The sequence below is a fragment of the Protomyctophum parallelum genome (assembly GCF_964188405.1).
Source record: "Protomyctophum parallelum genome assembly, chromosome: 4".
Taxonomy (NCBI): Eukaryota; Metazoa; Chordata; class Actinopteri; order Myctophiformes; family Myctophidae; genus Protomyctophum; species Protomyctophum parallelum.
Genome location: NC_139700.1, coordinates 52,865,026 through 52,884,341, shown reverse-complemented (window position 1 = coordinate 52,884,341; position 19,316 = coordinate 52,865,026). Strand labels below are relative to the sequence as shown.

Below are 19,316 nucleotides of genomic sequence, written 5' to 3'. Positions count from 1 at the left end.
CACTTTGACCTTGACCGTCCCTGTCCTATGAGGGGTCACTTTGACCTTGACCGTCCCTGTCCTATGAGGGGTCACTTTGACCTTGACCGTCCCTGTCCTATGAGGGGTCAGTTTGACCTTGACCGTCCCTGTCCTATGAGGGGTCAGTTTGACCTTGACCGTCCCTGTCCTATGAGGGGTCACTTTGACCTTGACCGTCCCTATCCTATGAGGGGTCACTTTGACCTTGACCGTCCCTGTCCTATGAGGGGTCACTTTGACCTTGACCGTCCCTGTCCTATGAGGGGTCACTTTGACCTTGACCGTCCCTATCCTATGAGGGGTCACTTTGACCTTGACCGTCCCTGTCCTATGAGGGGTCACTTTGACCTTGACCGTCCCTATCCTATGAGGGGTCACTTTGACCTTGACCGTCCCTGTCCTATGAGGGGTCACTTTGACCTTGACCGTCCCTGTCCTATGAGGGGTCACTTTGACCTTGACCGTCCCTGTCCTATGAGGGGTCACTTTGACCTTGACCGTCCCTGTCCTATGAGGGGTCACTTTGACCCCCGACCGTCCCCATCCTATGTGGGGGTCATTCACTGATGAACATTTTCAAACACTGGCGAGAATTTTCAATAATAGCCAATCTACAAGCTCATTGTCATAGCCGGCTTCCTCGGCTCGGTTATGTGCACAGAGCAAGGAAATGGTGTTCTGGTCTGGCTCCATATTTTCGTTGCTATAGGGACGCCTAAAAGTCGCTAGGGACGTTAAAAAGTCGCTAGGGACGCTAAAAAGTCGCTAGGGACGCTAAAAAGTCGCTAGGGGCGGCGCGCGCTCATCCCACCCCTAGCGACTTCTAGAGACTTTCCGAAGAGCCAGTAGCTACTTCCGTTACTGGAGAGTTGGCAACTCTGCTTCTGTGTAAAAGGTGCAGCATGGAGTAACTGTGAGAGAAGCACATCAAAAACACCTCCAGTGTTCTTCTACACTTGGTGAAATAACCATATCTGACATGAACACGTATTCCAGGCTGAACATAGCACATCTACAGTGCATGCACGCACACGTTGCAAGTTTGTAGATCGGCTATTTTCGCAAAAGGATATTATTTTGGTGTAGAGGGAAAGGAAAGGTAGTGTATAGGGCCCTGGGGGGGGAAAATCTATTCAAATTCGAATCGAGATTCTCAAACTATTCAAAATCGATTCACAATATTCTATAAAAGAAAAATGTATTTCATATCATGTTTGTGTAACAATTTATAATCAATAAAAACCTATTTGACAAAAAAAAATCTGCAAAAAAAAAGAAAGAAAATTGATTCACAATAAATACAAAAAAAAATAAAAAATGCTTATTGAAGTTACAGGAGTTTGTATACTACATGGTGTTTGTGATATTAAATATAATCTTACCAAAATCACAGTAAATATGTCATATTCAAATGACTGCAGTCACTGTCCAGATGACGCTATAATGTTACTTAGTTGCACCAATACAAGGCAATGATGTTGTTTCTGCATCAAATAGAATTACACCTAATCTAAAGATACCATCCGTGCCAATAATCTTTTTTTGCACGACCCTCTCTAGGTATTATACAAGTTGTTTTGTTCGATCCGTTAGAAATAACTAGGCTAGACGTACAGTAGGTTATTAATAGCATAAACATGTTCCAGTGAGGGATTTAATAATTGTACAGCTGGCCACTGGACAAATAAGCGGCTGATAGATTGCAAATACAACCCGAGAAGGTAAAAAATAAACGGAACAAAAGGCCATTTGAATGAAGGACTGGTTGCCTCCCTCCCAAAGGGTCCTGATGGATCAAATGGACTGGTTGCCTCCCTCCCAAAGGGTCCTGATGGATCAAATGGACTGGTTGCCTCCCTCCCAAAGGGTCCTGATGGATCAAATGGACTGGTTGCCTCCCTCCCAAAGGGTCCTGATGGATCAAATGGACTGGTTGCCTCCCTCCCAAAGGGTCCTGATGGATCAAATGGACTGGTTGCCTCCCTCCCAAAGGGTCCTGATGGATCAAATGGACTGGTTGCCTCCCTCCCAAAGGGTCCTGATGGATCAAATGGACTGGTTGCCTCCCTCCCAAAGGGTCCTGATGGATCAAATGGACTGGTTGCCTCCCTCCCAAAGGGTCCTGATGGATCAAATGGACTGGTTGCCTCCCTCCCAAAGGGTCCTGATGGATCGTCAAAGCCACAGTGTTTAGCTGGCGACGTCCTTGCTATTTATTATATTATTTGTACTATATTTGTCATGATTTCATTTGCTGAGGTAATGGCTTGTTAAAATAACAGGTAACAGGACAACTCACCCCTTTTCTGTTTTCCTCCCAGAATGAGAATGGTGAAGAATTGGATGGCAGACAGCTGGACTTTGAATATCTATAAACTTTCACGACAGCAGACAGCCTAAGTACAAATATAATTTATGAAAAGGCTACTACAGTGAAGTCGGTTCACGGAAGTTGTTGTAGAGTGTAGACTGTGGGGTTTATCTGACGAGGTAAAACCTTACATTATACTAAAATTGTTTGGTCAATATAAGTAAAATGATAAAGACTTTCCATAGGAGTATCTTTTTAGATTTTTCCAAAAAGAATACAAACAGCCAATAGCAGTTATCCCCCTCACTGGGGAAAATTCCGGGAGGAAAAACGGGCAAGCACCGGGGTGAGTTGTCCAGTATTCAAATAACACACGTCAAAGGTTTGACGCCAACCTCCACATTCCTAAAAGGTTCAATCTCTTTCGGCTGGATCATCACCATAGCATCATGTTTTGGATCATGATTCATTAAAAAGAAAAAAAACAAAAACATAATTTAACATAAAAATAAAATAAGAAATAAAACGATTTACTTGGGTTTTGATCTTCATTCCAGTCCTAAACTGGGTCAATTAAAATGAAACATTGAGATAAAAGAGAAAATATATTAAATATTTCCGATATGACTCAACAAGGTACAGTAATGGAAAAAATCGGAAAAAAATATTTCTTATCCATTGATTCCCCTCAAACCTGTTATTCAGTTCCTACATAAAACACACATAAAACAGGGAGGTACCGTACATTATTATTATTATCATGGACATTTTAAAGGATGAATATGACTATGTCCAAACACATAATTCTGTTGTTTGTAAGATATCGTGGTCACACTTTTAAAAGTCCTTCTGCCCTGCATTGATCATTGATCACCACTGATCTAATTAAATGATGATCTTCACATAAATACAAGCAGGCGCGTCGACACACTGGCGGTAAACACAACTAAGCAGACTTAGCACTTCACCCCATTTCAAACGTATATCTTTAGGTAACCCTGCATGTCCGTCCCCTCGCTCTGTGCCTCATTGCTGCTATGGACATTTAGGAACCTGCCTACCAATTGAAACACCATTGAAAATAACACACAAATAGACGTTATTGTTCTATTATTACGTTATATTAATAGTACAACATAAGAGTTTGAAATCGCGTTCGAATTGTCCATGCCTGCCGATGATGTCACCACTATTACAGAGTGAGTAGACAGGTTTCTGAACTGTCCACAGCCCCTCCTCTGAGACACAGTGTGAGTGGACAGGTTTCTGAACTGTCCACAGCCCCTCCTCTGAGACACACAGCGAGTAGACAGGTTTCTGAACTGTCCACAGCCCCTCCTCTGAGACACAGAGTGAGTAGACAGGTTTCTGAACTGTCCACAGCCCTCCTCTGAGACACACAGCGAGTAGACAGGTTTCTGAACTGTCCACAGCCCCTCCTCTGAGACACAGAGTGAGTAGACAGGTTTCTGAACTGTCCACAGCCCCTCCTCTGAGACACAGAGTGCGTAGACAGGTTTCTGAACTGTCCACAGCCCTCCTCTGAGACACAGAGTGCGTAGACAGGTTTCTGAACTGTCCACAGCCCTCCTCTGAGACACAGAGAGAGTAGACAGGTTTCTGAACTGTCCACAGCCCCTCCTCTGAGACACAGAGAGAGTAGACAGGTTTCTGAACTGTCCACAGCCCCTCCTCTGAGACACAGAGTGAGTGGACAGGTTTCTGAACTGTCCACAGCCCCTCCTCTGAGACAGAGTGCGTAGACAGGTTTCTGAACTGTCCACAGCCCCTCCTCTGAGACACAGAGTGAGTGGACAGGTTTCTGAACTGTCCACAGCCCTCCTCTGGGAAACAGAGTGAGTGGACAGGTTTCTGAACTGTACACAGACCTCCTCTGAGACACAGAGTGAGTGGACAGGTTTCTGAACTGTCCACAGCCCTCCTCTGAGACACAGAGTGAGTAGACAGGTTTCTGAACTGTCCACAGCCCCTCCTATGAGACACAGAGTGAGTAGACAGGTTTCTGAACTGTCCACAGACCTCCTCTGAGTGAGAAGACAGAAATTATTCCATCTTATAACGGGGACCTACTATATGCATGATATGGGTTGAAAATGGAGTGGTCCTATAAGGTAAAAAAGTTGAAGAGCAATACTATTCCCCAGCAATAAGATAATAATAGAATACACAGTGGTATAAATATGGGATTGTGCCAGACAGTCAAAACGGAGCCACTTCAGCTCACATTCAGAAGAAAGCACAAATCAGTGTCTCCTAAAGTGAATAATCAAACGCTTTGTCTGAGGAGCCTCTTGTCTTAGTAAAAAGTTCACCATGCGGTGAGACGACTTCTCATCTTGAACTGTGATAGGATGTATCGGTGCGAGGATGTGTTTAAAATGCTATTTGCTTGCAGCCTTGTCTCTTCTCCAACACTTACAGGCGTCCATTGATTGATCCATCCGTCTAAAGACAGGACGGGGAAGTTAAACAATTTGTCAACGACTCCAATCTGTAGCAAAGCTGAACGCCACCACTGACGCGTCGGTCCATACGTCTCCCTGCAGAACGAGACCAGCGATGCGAGACCGCTCGTCTTTAAATGTTTCAGAACTGCAGTGCGTATGCATAAATAAATATCTGTACAGTGCCACTCCGGAGGATGAGACCAGTCGCTTACTGTAGGTTCTCTGGTTTGGAGTGATTATGGCATCAGTGCAAGAATTGGTTAAAAATAAAAAATAAAGGACAACAGCTAAGCACAACAGCTTAGCTCTGAGAAATGCCTAGTACATCACAGGTACAGGACAGTACATCACAGGTACAGTACAGTACAGTACAGCCAAACACAATTTTTTCTCACCTAAGGAAGGCCGAGACATTGTTGTTGTTGTACCTGTGCAGTGCTGACACTTTTTGCAGCAGTAAAATATTTGTCAGAGCTATAAGCCCGTTGCACAGACTTTTGTCCACTTTTTAAAAACGGTTTGCTTATCCTGTCCTGCACCTGGCACCGGCATCACATGGACGTGCACAACATTCTCCTCTTTCGAATCGGTGCAAAGAAAGAAGTCTCACACAGGCAGCTATAGGAGGAGGAGGAGGAGAGTTTGTGTGTCAACGTTTCCAGACCTGAGACGACAGCCGCAGCCGTTTTCTCTGTCGGCCTGCGTCTTTTCCGGGTTTTTAAGACAAGCTGGTGGATGGAAAAGAAGCTCCACCCCACGCGGCTGAATGCTGCGACGGCCAGATTCCCGGAAACGCTTAACCCATTCTGACCTGAGATCAGATTCATACGAGGTTTCCACTGGACACACACTGGTCTGATTAAACCCATTCTGACCTGAGATCAGATTAAAAGAATGTCAGTCGTTCTTCGATTTTTCAAAAATAGCAGACCTAATATTTAGAACACTTTCCTGGGGGTCTTTTTGTGTGTAATATGTAGTTTTAGACATTGTCGATTGTAGCAGTGAGCCCAGTGTCTCTGATGTCATGGACACTGAGCTCACTTACTTCCTGGACTACAATTCCCATAATTCTTTGATGCACTGCTCCTCCTTGTGGATAGGGGGAGGGCTGTTTTACTGAGACAACATGTAGTCCCTACATGTTGTCCCTTTAATTGGGACAACAATTAAAAGTGTCCCTTTAATTCGAGGAGCTTAACCCATTCTGACCGGGCACCCATTTTGGTGTTAGCATCATGTTATGCTTTAGCTATTGAAAAATAGCAGATACGATACGAGCTTGTAGGTCTGCTATTTTTGCAAAATCGAAGAGCGACTGACATTTCTAGAATCTGATCTCAGGTCAGAATGGGTTAATCAGACCAGTGTGTGTCCATGTGGAAACCTCGTATGAATCTGATCTCAGGTCAGAATGGGTTAATTGGGACAACAATTAAAAGTGTCCCTTTAATTCGAGGAGCTTAATTTCCATCCAACCACCAGCTGTCTTAAAAACCCCCGGAAAAGACGCTGTGGCCGACAGAGAAAACGGCCGCGCCTGTCTGGTATAGGTCTGGGCAACAGTCAGAGTGTGGCCCGGCCCGGCCCGGCTGGCTTCCGTTCCGGGCGGCGCCCGCCGGCCGCTCAGACGGCAAACTCCACTCCGCTCCTCCGGGAGCGCCCTCCTCCGGCGCGTCGCAGTCTCAGGCCCGCGAAGGGGTTGATCCACAGCAGGGACGGCCGGCCCCCGAACACAGTCCTCATGCCCTCCCAGCGCGTGTGGCGCTCCCACGTGGGCTTGGCGTTCTTCAGACGCTCGATCTCCTGCACACACACACACACACGCAGATATGAGCCGTTATGAATGACATGACGTGTTAGGATTTGTTTATTTAGATCAGGGGTGGGCAACTGGCGGTCACTTAATGTGGCCCTCATGTTAATATCATTGATTTCAGCTGGTACAATTCCAAACCCGCTTTGATTACTTCATGAATAAATGACTAGTACTTAACCCATTCTGACCTGAGATCAGATTCATACGAGGTTTCCGCCAGACACACACTGGTCCTGATGAACCCATTCTGACCTGAGATCAGATTCTAAAAAATGTCAGTCGCTCTTCGATTTTTCAAAAATAGCAGACGTACAAGCTTGTATCGCGCCACTCGGTATGAGCTTGTAGATCTGCTATTTTTAGCAGCTGGATGGAATGGAATGGGAATTGAATGGGGCTATGGGGTGCTGTGCTAATTTGCTTATTTCCATCGCTCAAAATTATAATTTCTTTGTATATATCCTCTCTTCATAATGTAAATAATATCCCAAGCGGCACACTTTACTACTTCTTTCTATGGAAATAAGCGAACTAGCATAACACCCCATAGCCCCATTCAATTCCCATTCAATGCAATGCAATTCATTGAGGGCTTATGGTAGGGAAAATAACCAATAAGGAGGTTTGGCACAAAAAAACACCTGGACCTCTTTGGTGGGGACGTAACAACTACAAAGAAAGGTAAGAAAGATAAGAAAGCATTCTAGCATGGAATTCTCCTTTAAATGTAAACTAAGCTACAATGACTAAAACTAAGACTAAATGTATTGACAATTTCGTCAACAGATAAAAACTAGTCTAAAATGTCAGGAAGGGACTAGTGTACAAGAGACCCAGTATAAGTCATTTTACACTTGGTTGCATGCTGAAAATAGCAGATCATTACAACGGCATCAAGGCCCGCCAAAAAATACATTTTTGTCGCCTAAATCAACTGTAGCTTTAGTCGACTAAATTCTTATGACATTTACTAGACTAAAACTAGACTAACACTAAAGGTCATTACACACTGGCGAATTGGCGACGCGATATATTCGTGCGAATAATTCGCATTTAAAAAAAAACAATTGAAGTCCATGCAAGCTTCCACATCAGTGGCGAATGTGCGAAAATGCGACCGTTTTCGCTTTTATTTGTTCGCTCTGGTGTCGTATTTTGCAGAGATTCGCAGGCGAACTGCAACATGCAATATTTCGCATTTTCAGATCGCTTATTCGCATCGCGTCGCTAATTCGCCAGTGTGTAATGACCTTAAGACATTCCACGTGACTAAAGAAGCGGTTGGAGCACGGTGGAAACCCACCTGTGCCGAACATTGTGGATGTGTGTCTGACAGAGCTCTGTGGTAGCGCTCTCTGCTCACCGTCTCGTCGTTGCAGATGGAGTGGACCTGAGTGCCGAACATGACGGCCGTGAAGGTGAGGAAGAGGAGGGCCTCCAGGCAGAGGAAGATCATCAGCAGCACCGTCACAGGAGGGGAGAAGTCGCTGCACTCTGAGGAGAGAGAGAGAGAGAGAGAGAGAGAGAGAGAGAGAGAGAGACCCCCGAAAGGCCAGTGTTGTTTTTGGCAGCAAATATTGATTTTTAGTTTTAGTCATAGGTCCCTCTTGCATAGTTTTCATTTCGTTTTAGTCACATTTTAGTCACCTGGAATGTCTTGGTGATTTTAGTCGACTAAATCTAGTTAATTTAGTCGACTAAAATGTACAGTATTTTGCCGGGCCTTGAGGCCGTCGTAATGACTGATTTTACACTTGTGCAACCAAGTGTAAAATTACTTACAGTATACTGGATGTATGGATATTGTGTCCACTAGTCCCTTCGTAACATTTTAGTCTAGTCTTTCTTTGTTGACGAAATTGTCGATATATTTTGTCTCAGTTTTAGTCATCATAGCTTAGTTTTAATTTAGTTTTCGTCAGTGGAAAACGGTAGTCGACGAACATTTTTCGTATTAGTTTTTAGTCGCCGAAATCAACACTGCGAAAGGCCCAGATAATCAGCTTCATGTTAGCAGCGAGGTTAAAGCCTACGGTTTGATGGACTTTACGTGTGATTATTACGGCATGATGTGACATAATTATCTACATCGTGATTTCAATTTCAGGGCTGTCCAAATGAACACAGTTAATGTCAGAGCCAGAGGTGATTCCACCGTTCATTTTCCTCATAGACAATTCAAAAAGTATTTACAGTATTTAAAGACCTTTTAACCCATTCTGACCGGGCACCCATTTTGGTGTCGGCATCATGTTATGCTTTAGCTATTGAAAAATAGCAGATCTACAAGCTCATATCGCGCCACCGAGTGGCGCGATACGAGCTTGTAGGTCTGCTATTTTTGAAAAATCGAAGAACGACTGACATTTTTTTAATCTGATCTCAGGTCAGAATGGGTTAATCAGACCAGTGTGTGTCCAGTGGAAACCTCGTATGAATCTGATCTCAGGTCAGAATGGGTTAAAGACCTTTTAAGCCTCGTACAAAGCCAATTCTTGTCGTGACAAATCATGACAACAAACACAATTCTCTTGGCTGAACAAATAATTTCATTGACATGAAATATTGAGCACCACCGATACAGAAACATATTAAGGTTATTCAGAAAACTGTCCTAAATGGGTAGCCACCTAAATTAACCCATTCTGACCGGGCACCCATTTTGGTGTCAGCATCATGTTATGCTTTAGCTATTTAAAAATAGCAGATCTACAAGCTCATATCGCGCCACCGAGTGGCGCGATACGAGCTTGTAGGTCTGCTATTTTTGAAAAATCGAAGAGCGACTGACATTTTTTAGAATCTGATCTCAGGTCAGAATGGGTTCATCAGACCAGTGTGTGTCCGGCGGAAACCTCGTATGAATCCGATCTCAGGTCAGAATGGGTTCATCAGACCAGTGTGTGTCCGGCGGAAACCTCGTATGAATCTGATCTCAGGTCAGAATGGGTTAACGTTCATATAGGCATACACACCATTCCACTGGACTTTGACGCAGGTTATGAACTGGTAGCCACAGAGGGCCAGAGCATGGGTTGAGATGAGGGCGATGTACATCTGCAACCACACAGAGAAAAGAGTTTAGGTACAATACTAGGGGTGTCACAAAAAATCGATTCGAATTAGAATCGCGATTCCCGTTATGAACGATTCAAAATCGATTCATAATTTCCAAAAAAAAAAAAAAAAGATTTTATTTCTGGTTAGTTACAGGAGTTTTCACTACATGGTGTTTATAATATGAAATGTAAGCTCACCCTAACCCTCACCCTTACAGTAAACATCATGTCTTCAGTCATTTTCAAGTTAATCACTTCAGTTGACTGGAGTAGATTGTGATGAAATCCTATGTATTGAATCAAGAATCATTTTGAATAGAGAATAGTTTCGAATCTGGAAAAAAAATCTTTTGAATTAAAAAAAAAATCGTTTTTGGAGAATCGAGAATCGTAGAATCGAATAAATCGATTTTGAATCGAATCGTGACCCCAAGAATCGGAATCGAATCGAATCGTGGGACACCCAAAGATTCACAGCCCTATACAGTACAGTACAGTAACTACCCTCCCCAAAAACCATGCAGTAATCCTGGTACACACTGGGTAAAATAAAATGGCTTACGAAAATCATGGGGTTAAACCATTTTGGGTCGGGAACGGGAACCCCTTTTGGTGTTTTATAAAGCATTATGTTATACTTTTAGCTATTGAAAAATAGCAGATCTACAAGCTCATAGCGCGGCACCCTACGAGCTTGTAGGTCTGCTATTTATTTTTTTTATCGTAAAAATGTGGCGCGAATATTTTGAATATATATTATTTCAGAGCGAATGTTTGTAACTCCAAATCTTTGCTTCTGGGGGGGGGGGGGGGGTCCTGGAAGAACATATTTTAAGATTGGGGGTCGGCGGCCAATTACAGATAATTCTGGGGGTCCTTGACATGAGGTTGAGCACCACTGACATAGAAACATGGGGTTTTTCAGAAAACCGTTAGGATTTAGAATCGGTCTCGGTCGAAATGGTTAAAACATTTCTAGTAAAAGAAAAGGTGTAACTGTTCCTGGACTTTACTGTACGTACAGTGAAGAGCACAAAGAAGCGCTGGTTGTTCTCGCCCACACAGTTGTTGACCCAGGGACAGTGGTGGTCCATCTTACGGATGCAGCGCCGACATATACTGCAAACAAACAAACACCACCATTAATTAACAAATGCACCATTTCCTATCATGTAGATTACATTATTGTCTCCACCAGGCCGAAGGCATGGGGGGAGAGTATGTTTTGCACTCCGTCCGTCCGTCCGTGTGTCCGTCCGTCCGTGTGTGTGTGTCCGTGAGCAGCTAATCTCGGCCACCGTTAACCCGGTCGATGCCAAATTTTGCACATACACTCCCTGGATGCCAACGATGAACCTCTGCCCCAAACTTTCCAGAACGGCCTGTTATAGCACCACCAGGAGGCCGCTTTGTGCAAAACAAGTTTTTGCACAGTACACCTACAGATTTAGTCCAAACATCGCGCAAATTGGTACACAGTCTCTCTAGAGCCATTCAACGAAACCGGTCTTTCAGATTTCTCAGACTCCATCCTGATTGGTTAAGATTGGCTTCCAAAGTTCACAGGAGTGCTCAGTTTCAAACAAAATGCTGCAAATCATGAACACATCGCGTGATTTCCGTGAAATTGTGCACGCACATTCCCACTAGGCCGAGGACGAAATGCCACATGAACAATTTTTTTTTTTTTTTTTTTTTAAGATATTTTTTTGCGGCTTACGCCTTTTATTGATTTTTTTTTTTTAAGGGACAGATAGTAGGCTGACAGGAAACGGGAGAGAGATGGGGGGATGACATGCGGTAAAGGCCGTGTCGGGTTCGGGAGTCGAACCCGCGGCCCAGACCGTTACGCTACGGCCTGGGCCCACATGAACAATTTCAACTCAGCCTCAAGGTGGCGCTATAACTGGCCGAAAAGTGTTTTTACCTCTAATGTCCATTGTTTTGTTCCACTTTTGCTGTGGCAATGTAAACGTCACACACACACACACACCCAAACAAACATGTTTAAATTACTCCTAAACATTTTGCCAAACACTCTCCTATCCTCCTGGTGGAGACCTGTGCCCAGAAGGGCACTTTTTCTAGTTATACCATTGATGTGGGGCAGAAACCTTGTGTCTCCACTCTCCAACGTCTACACACGCACGCACGCACGCACGTGCACACGCACGTGCACACACACACGCGCACACACAGTTAATGTGCCGCACAAAAGTAGTGAAAATAGCAGATCAGATTTCACTATTTTTTAATCATAAAAAGAAGAAAAAAAGATTTAACCCATTTAGGCCTGATATTTAAAAAATGTCTTCTGAATCCTGAAAATTGTGTCTATATCAGTGGTGCTCAATATTTCATGTAAAGGACCTCCAAAACATGTCACGATTTAAAAACAAATAGCCGACCTATAAGCTCGTACCGCGGCACTCGGTGAGCTTGTAGATCTGCTACAATATAATGCTTAACCCATTCTGACCGGGCACCCATTTTGGTGTTAGCATCATGGCGTGCTTTAGCTATTGAAAAATAGCAGATCTACAAGCTCGTAGCGCGCCACTCGGTGGCGCGCTATGAGCTTGTAGGTCTGCTATTTTTTTTTTAATCGAAGAACGAGTGACTTTTTTTAGAATCTGATCTCAGGTCAGAATGGGTTCATCAGACCCAGCGTTTGTCCGGCGGAAACCTCGTATGAATCTGATCTCAGGTCAGAATTAGAGATTAGAGATCCATCTCACCTGCAGTGGTGGGCCCTCTCAGGTTTGATGCTGCAGCATTTGGGACACTTGTAGATCACCTCCCCGGGCTTCAGCTGCAGGCTCTCCATGTACTTCTTGGTGGCGTTGCCTTTGGGCACGGCTCCCTGGGGGGGGGGGAGGGGAGGGGGGGACACACGGAGAGAGAGAGAGAGACGAGATATTGTACGAAAAATGTCAGTCGTTCTTCGATTTTTCAAAAATAGCAGACCTACAAGCTCGTATCGCGCCATATATATGAGCTTGTAGATCTGCTATTTTTCAATAGATAAAGCATAACATGATGCTGACACCAAAATGGGTGCCCGGTCAGAATGGGTTAAGCAAGAACACGGAGAGAGAGAGAGAGACGAGATATTGTTAGAAATGAATAACCAGCACAGAGGAACATTTTCACGTGGCTGACCATTAGTTTAAAGGGACACTTCACCCTTTTTGCAAAAATATATATGTTAAGGACGTTTAGAAGCTTTGGAACACTTCCCTGGTGGGTCTTTATGTGTGTAATATGTGGTTTTAGATATTTTAGATTGTAGCAGTGAGCCTGTTGTCTCTGATGTCATGGACACTGGTCTCACTACCTTCCTGGACTACAATTCCCATAATTCTTTGGTGCTCTGCTCCTCCTTGTGGATAGGGGTGAGAGCTGTCTTACTGAGACAACATGTAGTCCAGGAAGGAAGTGAGCCCAGTGTCCATGACATCAGAGACACCGGGCTCACTGCTACAATCTAAAATATCTAAAACCACATATTACACACATAAAGACCCCCAGGAAAGTGTTCTAAAGCTTCTAAACGTCATTAACATATATGTTTTTGCAAAAAGGGTGAAGTGTCCCTTTAACCATTTTCATAAATGATTAACCAAAACGACCTCACTGGTACTTTCTCAAATGTGTGTGTGTGTGTGTGTGTGTGTGTGTGTGTGTGTGTGTGTGTGTGTGTGTGCGTTTTCTTTTAGTTCAAAGCACTATTGTCCAAGATGGGACATACATGGTTTGCAGCAAGAAATGCAAAAAAAGCACTATAATGACATATTATGCACATAACTTATTTGAATACATTATCAATCTTGTTTGTGTCTGCCCTGTGCAACGTTTGTTTACAAAGCCTAAAAAAGACAAAAAATAAAACCAGTCATTTTTATTCATAATGTTCCAATCAATGCTCAACGGCAGAAACGCAACCAAACCGATGTTATTCGAGTGACAATTAATCGCCAAGAAAAAGCAGCACCGCCAATGATGTCATAACAATAACAATGACGTCATGATGACGGTGTCAGACTCAACGGGGTCGTTCAGCATGGTGCGAGGCCAGCGCCAGCCGCACCGCCAGCATGATGTCATAATGATGTCATAACAATAACAGTGATGTCAGACTCACGGGGTCGGTCAGCATGGTGCGGAGGTGCGAGGCCAGCGCCAGCACGGCCAGCGCGTTGAACGCCGCCCCGTTGAGCACGGCGTACCAGAAGCTCCGCGAGGGCAGCAGCATCACGAAGGTGACCACGAAGTCCGCGTAGAGCACCAGGAACCACGTGACCACGGCGCACACCATGCCACAGCCGTCCTGGATGAACCACAGCCCCCCCCCGCGGTGGGGCGGCGGCCCCCCCTCGGACCCCGCCCCCGACCCGCCCCCCAAAACACCCCCCTCCTCATCGTCGTTGTCCTCGTCCCCGCCGCAGCCCCCCCTGTCCCCCAGCAGGGGGTGGTGTTGCTCCACATCTCTTAGACGGTGACCTGAGGACATTCTGCCTTGCCCTGTGCTGCGGGGAGAGGGAGAGAGAGCAGAGATATTATTAACCCATTTTAGTGTTTTTAAAGATATACTTTTTGTGGCTTTCGCCTTAATTTTCTTTCTTTTTTTTTTCTTTTTTTTATCCCACGATTTTGTAACCCATTTTTCACCCGTGTGTCAATTATCTAATGTGATCCTGGGCTCTACACACCCTCCGCCAACCTGGGGAGAGCAACGGACTTGAACTCATGCTTCCTTCATGCCTGAGTGTCCAAGTCGCTCCTTTCCACCTGACAGGGGGGAGTTTCCCTGGTTGGACGTAGCGCGTGGAAGGAACACGTTATTCCAACCAGTTCCTTTCCCCTCCATCAGGCGCCCCGGCTGGCCAGGGGGAGGTAGTTTAGGGACCAGGATTACTGCATGTTTTTTGTGAGGGTACCTAGGGGACACGGGGAGAACATGTGAGGGTATCTACCCTAGGGGACACGGGGAGAACATGCAAACTCCACACAGAAAGGCCCTTTCGCCAATATGTTTTTCTTTTTTTATAGAGGGATAGGTATACAGTAGGCTGACAGGAAATGGGGAGAGAGAGATGGGGGGGGGGGGGTGACACACAGTATAAAGGCCATCGGGATCGGCTCTCTTTTTAGTTTTTAGTTTTTTTAATCCTGAAAAGTAACTGTATTGGAAATTGGACATATGAGGTTTCTGACCCGACAGGCGACGTGTAAAATCTCTTATGGTTTAACTTTACAGTATAAGCAGGTTCGCAGACAGTGGCTTACTGTCAGCATTTTAACCCATTCTGACCTGAGATCAGATTCATACGACGTTTCCGCTGGACATACACTGGTCTGATTAACCCATTCTGACCTGAGATCAGATTCTAAAAAATGTCAGTCGTGATATGAGCTTGTAGATCTGCTATTTTTAAATAGCTAAAGCATAACATGATGCTGACACCAAAATGGGTGCCCGGTCAGAATGGGTTAAACTCTCTTATGGACTACAGTATAAGCAGCAGGTCGAAGACAGTGGCTTACCGTCAGCATTTTAAACTCTCTTATGGACTACAGTATAAGCCGCAGGTCGCAGACAGTGGCTTACTGCCAGCATTTTAAACTCTCTTATGGACTACAGTTTAAGCAGCAGGTCGCAGACAGTGGCTTACCGTCAGCATTTTAAACTCTCTTATGGACTACAGTTTAAGCAGCAGGTCGCAGACAGTGGCTTTTACTGCCAGCATTTTAATGCCAGCATTTTAAACTCTCTCATGGACTACAGTTTAAGCAGCAGGTCGCAGACAGTGGCTTTTACTGCCAGCATTTTAAACTCTCTTATGGACTACAGTATAAGCAGCAGGTCACAGACAGTGGCTTACTGTCAGCATTTTAAACTCTCTTATGGACTACAGTATAAGCAGCAGGTCGCAGACAGTGGCTTACTGTCAGCATTTTAAACTCTCTTATGGACTACAGTATAAGCAGCAGGTCGCAGACAGTGGCTTACTGTCAGCATTTTAAACTCTCTTATGGACTACAGTATAAGCAGCAGGTCGCAGACAGTGGCTTACTGTCAGCATTTTCCCAGAAGAAAGGGTGTCCATCCACCTTTCCAATGCTCTACTTTACTACTATAGACCCCTGGGAGAGACGGACTGCTGAGGTGGCAGTTTGTTTGACAGCTTAGCTGCAGCTACCCAGCCCCAATAGTCCCGACAGCCGACAGGCTTCTTATGTTTAAAGTGGGAAATTTGATATAGTCTTTTTTTATTGGCCTAAAATGTTGTCTATATGTATACATACTGTACATAAAAAATTGCTCAATACCGACATCCGGTCAGCAAGTGGATTCATGAATGTATGTACAGTATATAGACCAGCGGTTCCTAGGGATGCACCGATCCGATACTCGTATCGGAGATCGGCGCCGATCCAGGCTAAAATTCTAGATCGGGTATCGGATCGGTGGCCGATCCATTATCCGATCCGATCCGATCCGATAATTATGTGTAATTACAGTATGAAAACAACTCTACCTCCTCTGTGACACAGCAGTGTAGTATTGACAGTATAACATGTGGAATGCAGCCAGGCTAGCCTGCGCACACATTAACCTGGTCTAATTGTTGCACAGTTATTTAATAAATAATTCAGTGCATTTATATCTGTGTTTGTTACATTTTGTTTTACAAAGTTGGGAAAGTAATGTTTAAGTCAAGCCTTGATGTTGCCTTACACAAAATAATGATTCCAGACTCCACACAGTGAGGCATACAGCTTAATAGGTTATTACGTTTCTTTGTGGGGGGTATCGGATCGGTACTCTGTATCGGCAGATACTGGACCCCCATGTATCGAAATCGGTATCGAATGCCAAAAAGCCGGATCGGTGCATCCGCCGGTTCCCAAACCTTTTTGGCCATGTTGCACCCCCTGTTACCTCCCGGCCCATCTGATGCACCCCCCACATGGAAATATAAATTGTATAAGCTATATAAAGACATATATTTCCTATTTATCATAGACATATATGCACACTGAATATGGCATATATATGCAGCATATAATGGTAATATATGGCAAGTATGTATACTTGCCATATATTGGCATAATATTAATATATTTAAAATAAAACCATAACACCACCATTAGCCTTTTAGCCTTTTCATGTTGCGCAACCCCCTAGCACTAGCATGACTGAATAAAAAGGGCAAAAGTAGCATGTGCTTAAATTCATATTCATATATGAGATGATAGAATGGTGATGGATGATGATGGTCATGGAAGGGAACCTTCTGAAAGCTTCATGGGCTCAAAGATAATTGACTTCAAAATCTCAACAAACGGTCAAAATGACCTCTCAGACATTCTAGTGCTGGAAGGTGCTCACTCACCACAAGGCGCGCACGCACCACAGTTTGGGAACCATATTTTAAGCCAATAATAAATAAATAAACTATATAGCACATTTCCCACCCCACAACAACCCAGGCTACCGGACTGCAATACAGGACAGAGAATACACTCCATTAATCAGACCAGTGTGTGTCCGGCGGAAACCTCGTATGAATCTGATCTCAGGTCAGAATGGGATAATCATGCACTTACTTGAAGTCAGCCTCTCTACTTCATAGCGTTGTCATCTCTAGTTTCAGTCACGGCGTCCATAGAGCTGCTACGCTGTGAGACCATGACAAAAATACAAGAGCAGAGGTTTGAAACAACCATGTAACGTTATACAATTTAGGCATTTAGGCATTTACATTAAGCAACTTACATTAATCCAGAGCGATTTACATTAAGCAAGAACAAAAAAGCATGGGAATACATCACATAAAAAGCATTTATCATGAAACACGCGTAAGCTAAGAACGTAACAGTGGAATAGCTATATAATGAAACTATACATATATACTATACTATGCTATACAATACATAATGTACTATGACGTGCTATGACTACATACAGTACAATGCAATTATAGTGCTGTCTACATAACAAGCTATAATAAGTCTACAGAAAATGCTATCTAAGGGGGTAGGGTAAGTGCTACGGGCCATGATGGAGTCTGAAAAGGTGGGTTTTCAGACAACGGCGGTTATGTCTGATTACAGTACTCATTGCTATATAGCAGGTGGTTCTCAATGTTTTTTTTGTCTGGGGAGTGGGACCCCCGGAAATGCTTTGGTCATGTCTCACGACCCCCACCCCACCCCGCCCCGCCCCGCCCCCCTCCCTCCCCACCACCAATACAAACTGTAACTGCAATAATAACCTCTTAAATGAATACTGAAACCAGATATAATCATTAAGGAAAGTTTATGCATGCACCACGTACTATGTAAACTCTTAATTTCCATTTTCCTTTTTTTTTTTAATATAATTTGGGGGCCCCCCCCCCCCAAATAATTTGGCGACCTCCCCCGATGGGGTTGCGACCCACGGGTTAAGAACCCCTGCTATAGAGCAGTGGTTTTTCAACCAGTGGTCCGGGGACCACCAGTGGTCATTGAGGGGGTTCCAGGTGGTCCCCATGCTAAAAGATGGATAGTTAGGGATCCAAATGGACTCTCACAGAGATTATGCACAATATAGATAAGAGCGTTTCACTTAAAAAATAAATAAAAATAAAATAACAATAAACATGTTTTAATCAGCAATATGTCCTGATTAAAACATGTTTATTATTATTATTATTATTAGTTGTATCACTAACACCAGCTTTAAAGTATTCAAATAGCATAGCTGTGTGTGTGTGTGTGTGTACACTGTATGTTATTGCATATAACACGCACACGATCACACACACACACACACACACACACACACACACACACACACACACACATTATTACAGGTGCCAAAAGATAAAGAGGTGCTCAGTGACCTAACCTTAAGCTGTTGTTCCTTTTCGTCACAGACAAGGAAGGAAGAAAGGCTACTGTAGTTTTAGCATCGACATGTACTAAACATGACAGCTAATGATAGCTATATCAATGCACAATAAACTAAAGCGACCTGTTTTAATACCGTCTAATAAAGTGCTCTAGGTATTATAGCAGCATTAACAGGACTTAATGATAATAATAATAATAATAAAGCATCTCTAATAATTGTAGCTCGAGATGACATAGCTAATACTGCTAACATACGTAAGATAGCTGTAGCTATAATGCTAACAACATACACATACAGCACTGTCTAATAAACTGGAGCTAATGCTAACGTTGCTAAGTGTTAGCAGCTAAAGGCTAACATCTGGTCAGCTGTTGGATAGACAGACACAAGGTGGAAGAGAGGTTGAGCTCGAGCTGTCATCATCATCATGCATGCTTTTTTATGGACGTTACTTTTTGTTTTCAATTATAATTAATTCCTTACCACGAGAAAAATCCAGTGTTATGATTTTTTTTTTTTCGTGTGGGGGGGGGGGGGCATAGAAGAGATCACGTTATTCGTGTTTTGTAAATTCCTAATTAAATAGTTTTTTCTTTTTTTTACATGACTGAATATAACGCCCAATCCATCCAATCGCCGGCAAGGCAAATGTTTGTATTTTTTCATGGCTTGGTGCGTTTCCGGTTGTTTCATCGAAATTGGTGACTTGTTGAATTCAGTGACCCCAGGGGGA

General features: G+C 43.9%; 1 protein-coding gene across 3 annotated transcripts; it reads right to left on the bottom strand.

The window, feature by feature from the left end:
- Positions 1-6,137: 6,137 nt before the first annotated feature.
- Positions 6,138-19,222, bottom strand: LOC310856987 (palmitoyltransferase ZDHHC7-like). 3 transcript variants are annotated; one of them, XM_083762574.1, is made up of 8 exons: positions 19,067-19,222; positions 17,293-17,364; positions 13,823-14,207; positions 12,417-12,541; positions 10,701-10,797; positions 9,595-9,676; positions 7,923-8,113; positions 6,138-6,606 (listed from the first exon to the last, which is right to left on the bottom strand). In XM_083762574.1, exons 3-8 carry the CDS (start codon positions 14,189-14,191, stop codon positions 6,427-6,429), a joined length of 1,044 nt encoding a protein of 347 aa, XP_083618700.1. In that variant the 5' UTR covers positions 14,192-14,207; positions 17,293-17,364; positions 19,067-19,222; the 3' UTR covers positions 6,138-6,426. The 3 variants fall into 3 exon arrangements, with proteins under 3 accessions (XP_083618700.1, XP_083618702.1, XP_083618701.1); XM_083762576.1 differs by having other exon boundaries at positions 7,983-8,113; XM_083762575.1 differs by lacking the exon at positions 19,067-19,222 and adding an exon at positions 18,578-18,946.
- Positions 19,223-19,316: the final 94 nt, after the last annotated feature.

Bases quoted from the DNA above. Each gene is read 5' to 3' on its own strand.
- LOC310856987 (XM_083762574.1), bottom strand. From the start codon at position 14,191: ATGTCCTCAGGTCACCGTCTAAGAGATGTGGAGCAACACCACCCCCTG. The intron at 9,677-10,700 runs GTACGTACAGTA...GTGTGGTTGCAG, and splicing joins GCTTCTTTGTGCTCTTCACT to ATGTACATCGCCCTCATCTC. The intron at 6,607-7,922 runs GTGGGTTTCCAC...GTGTGTGTGCAG, and splicing joins ATCCACAATGTTCGGCACAG to GAGATCGAGCGTCTGAAGAA.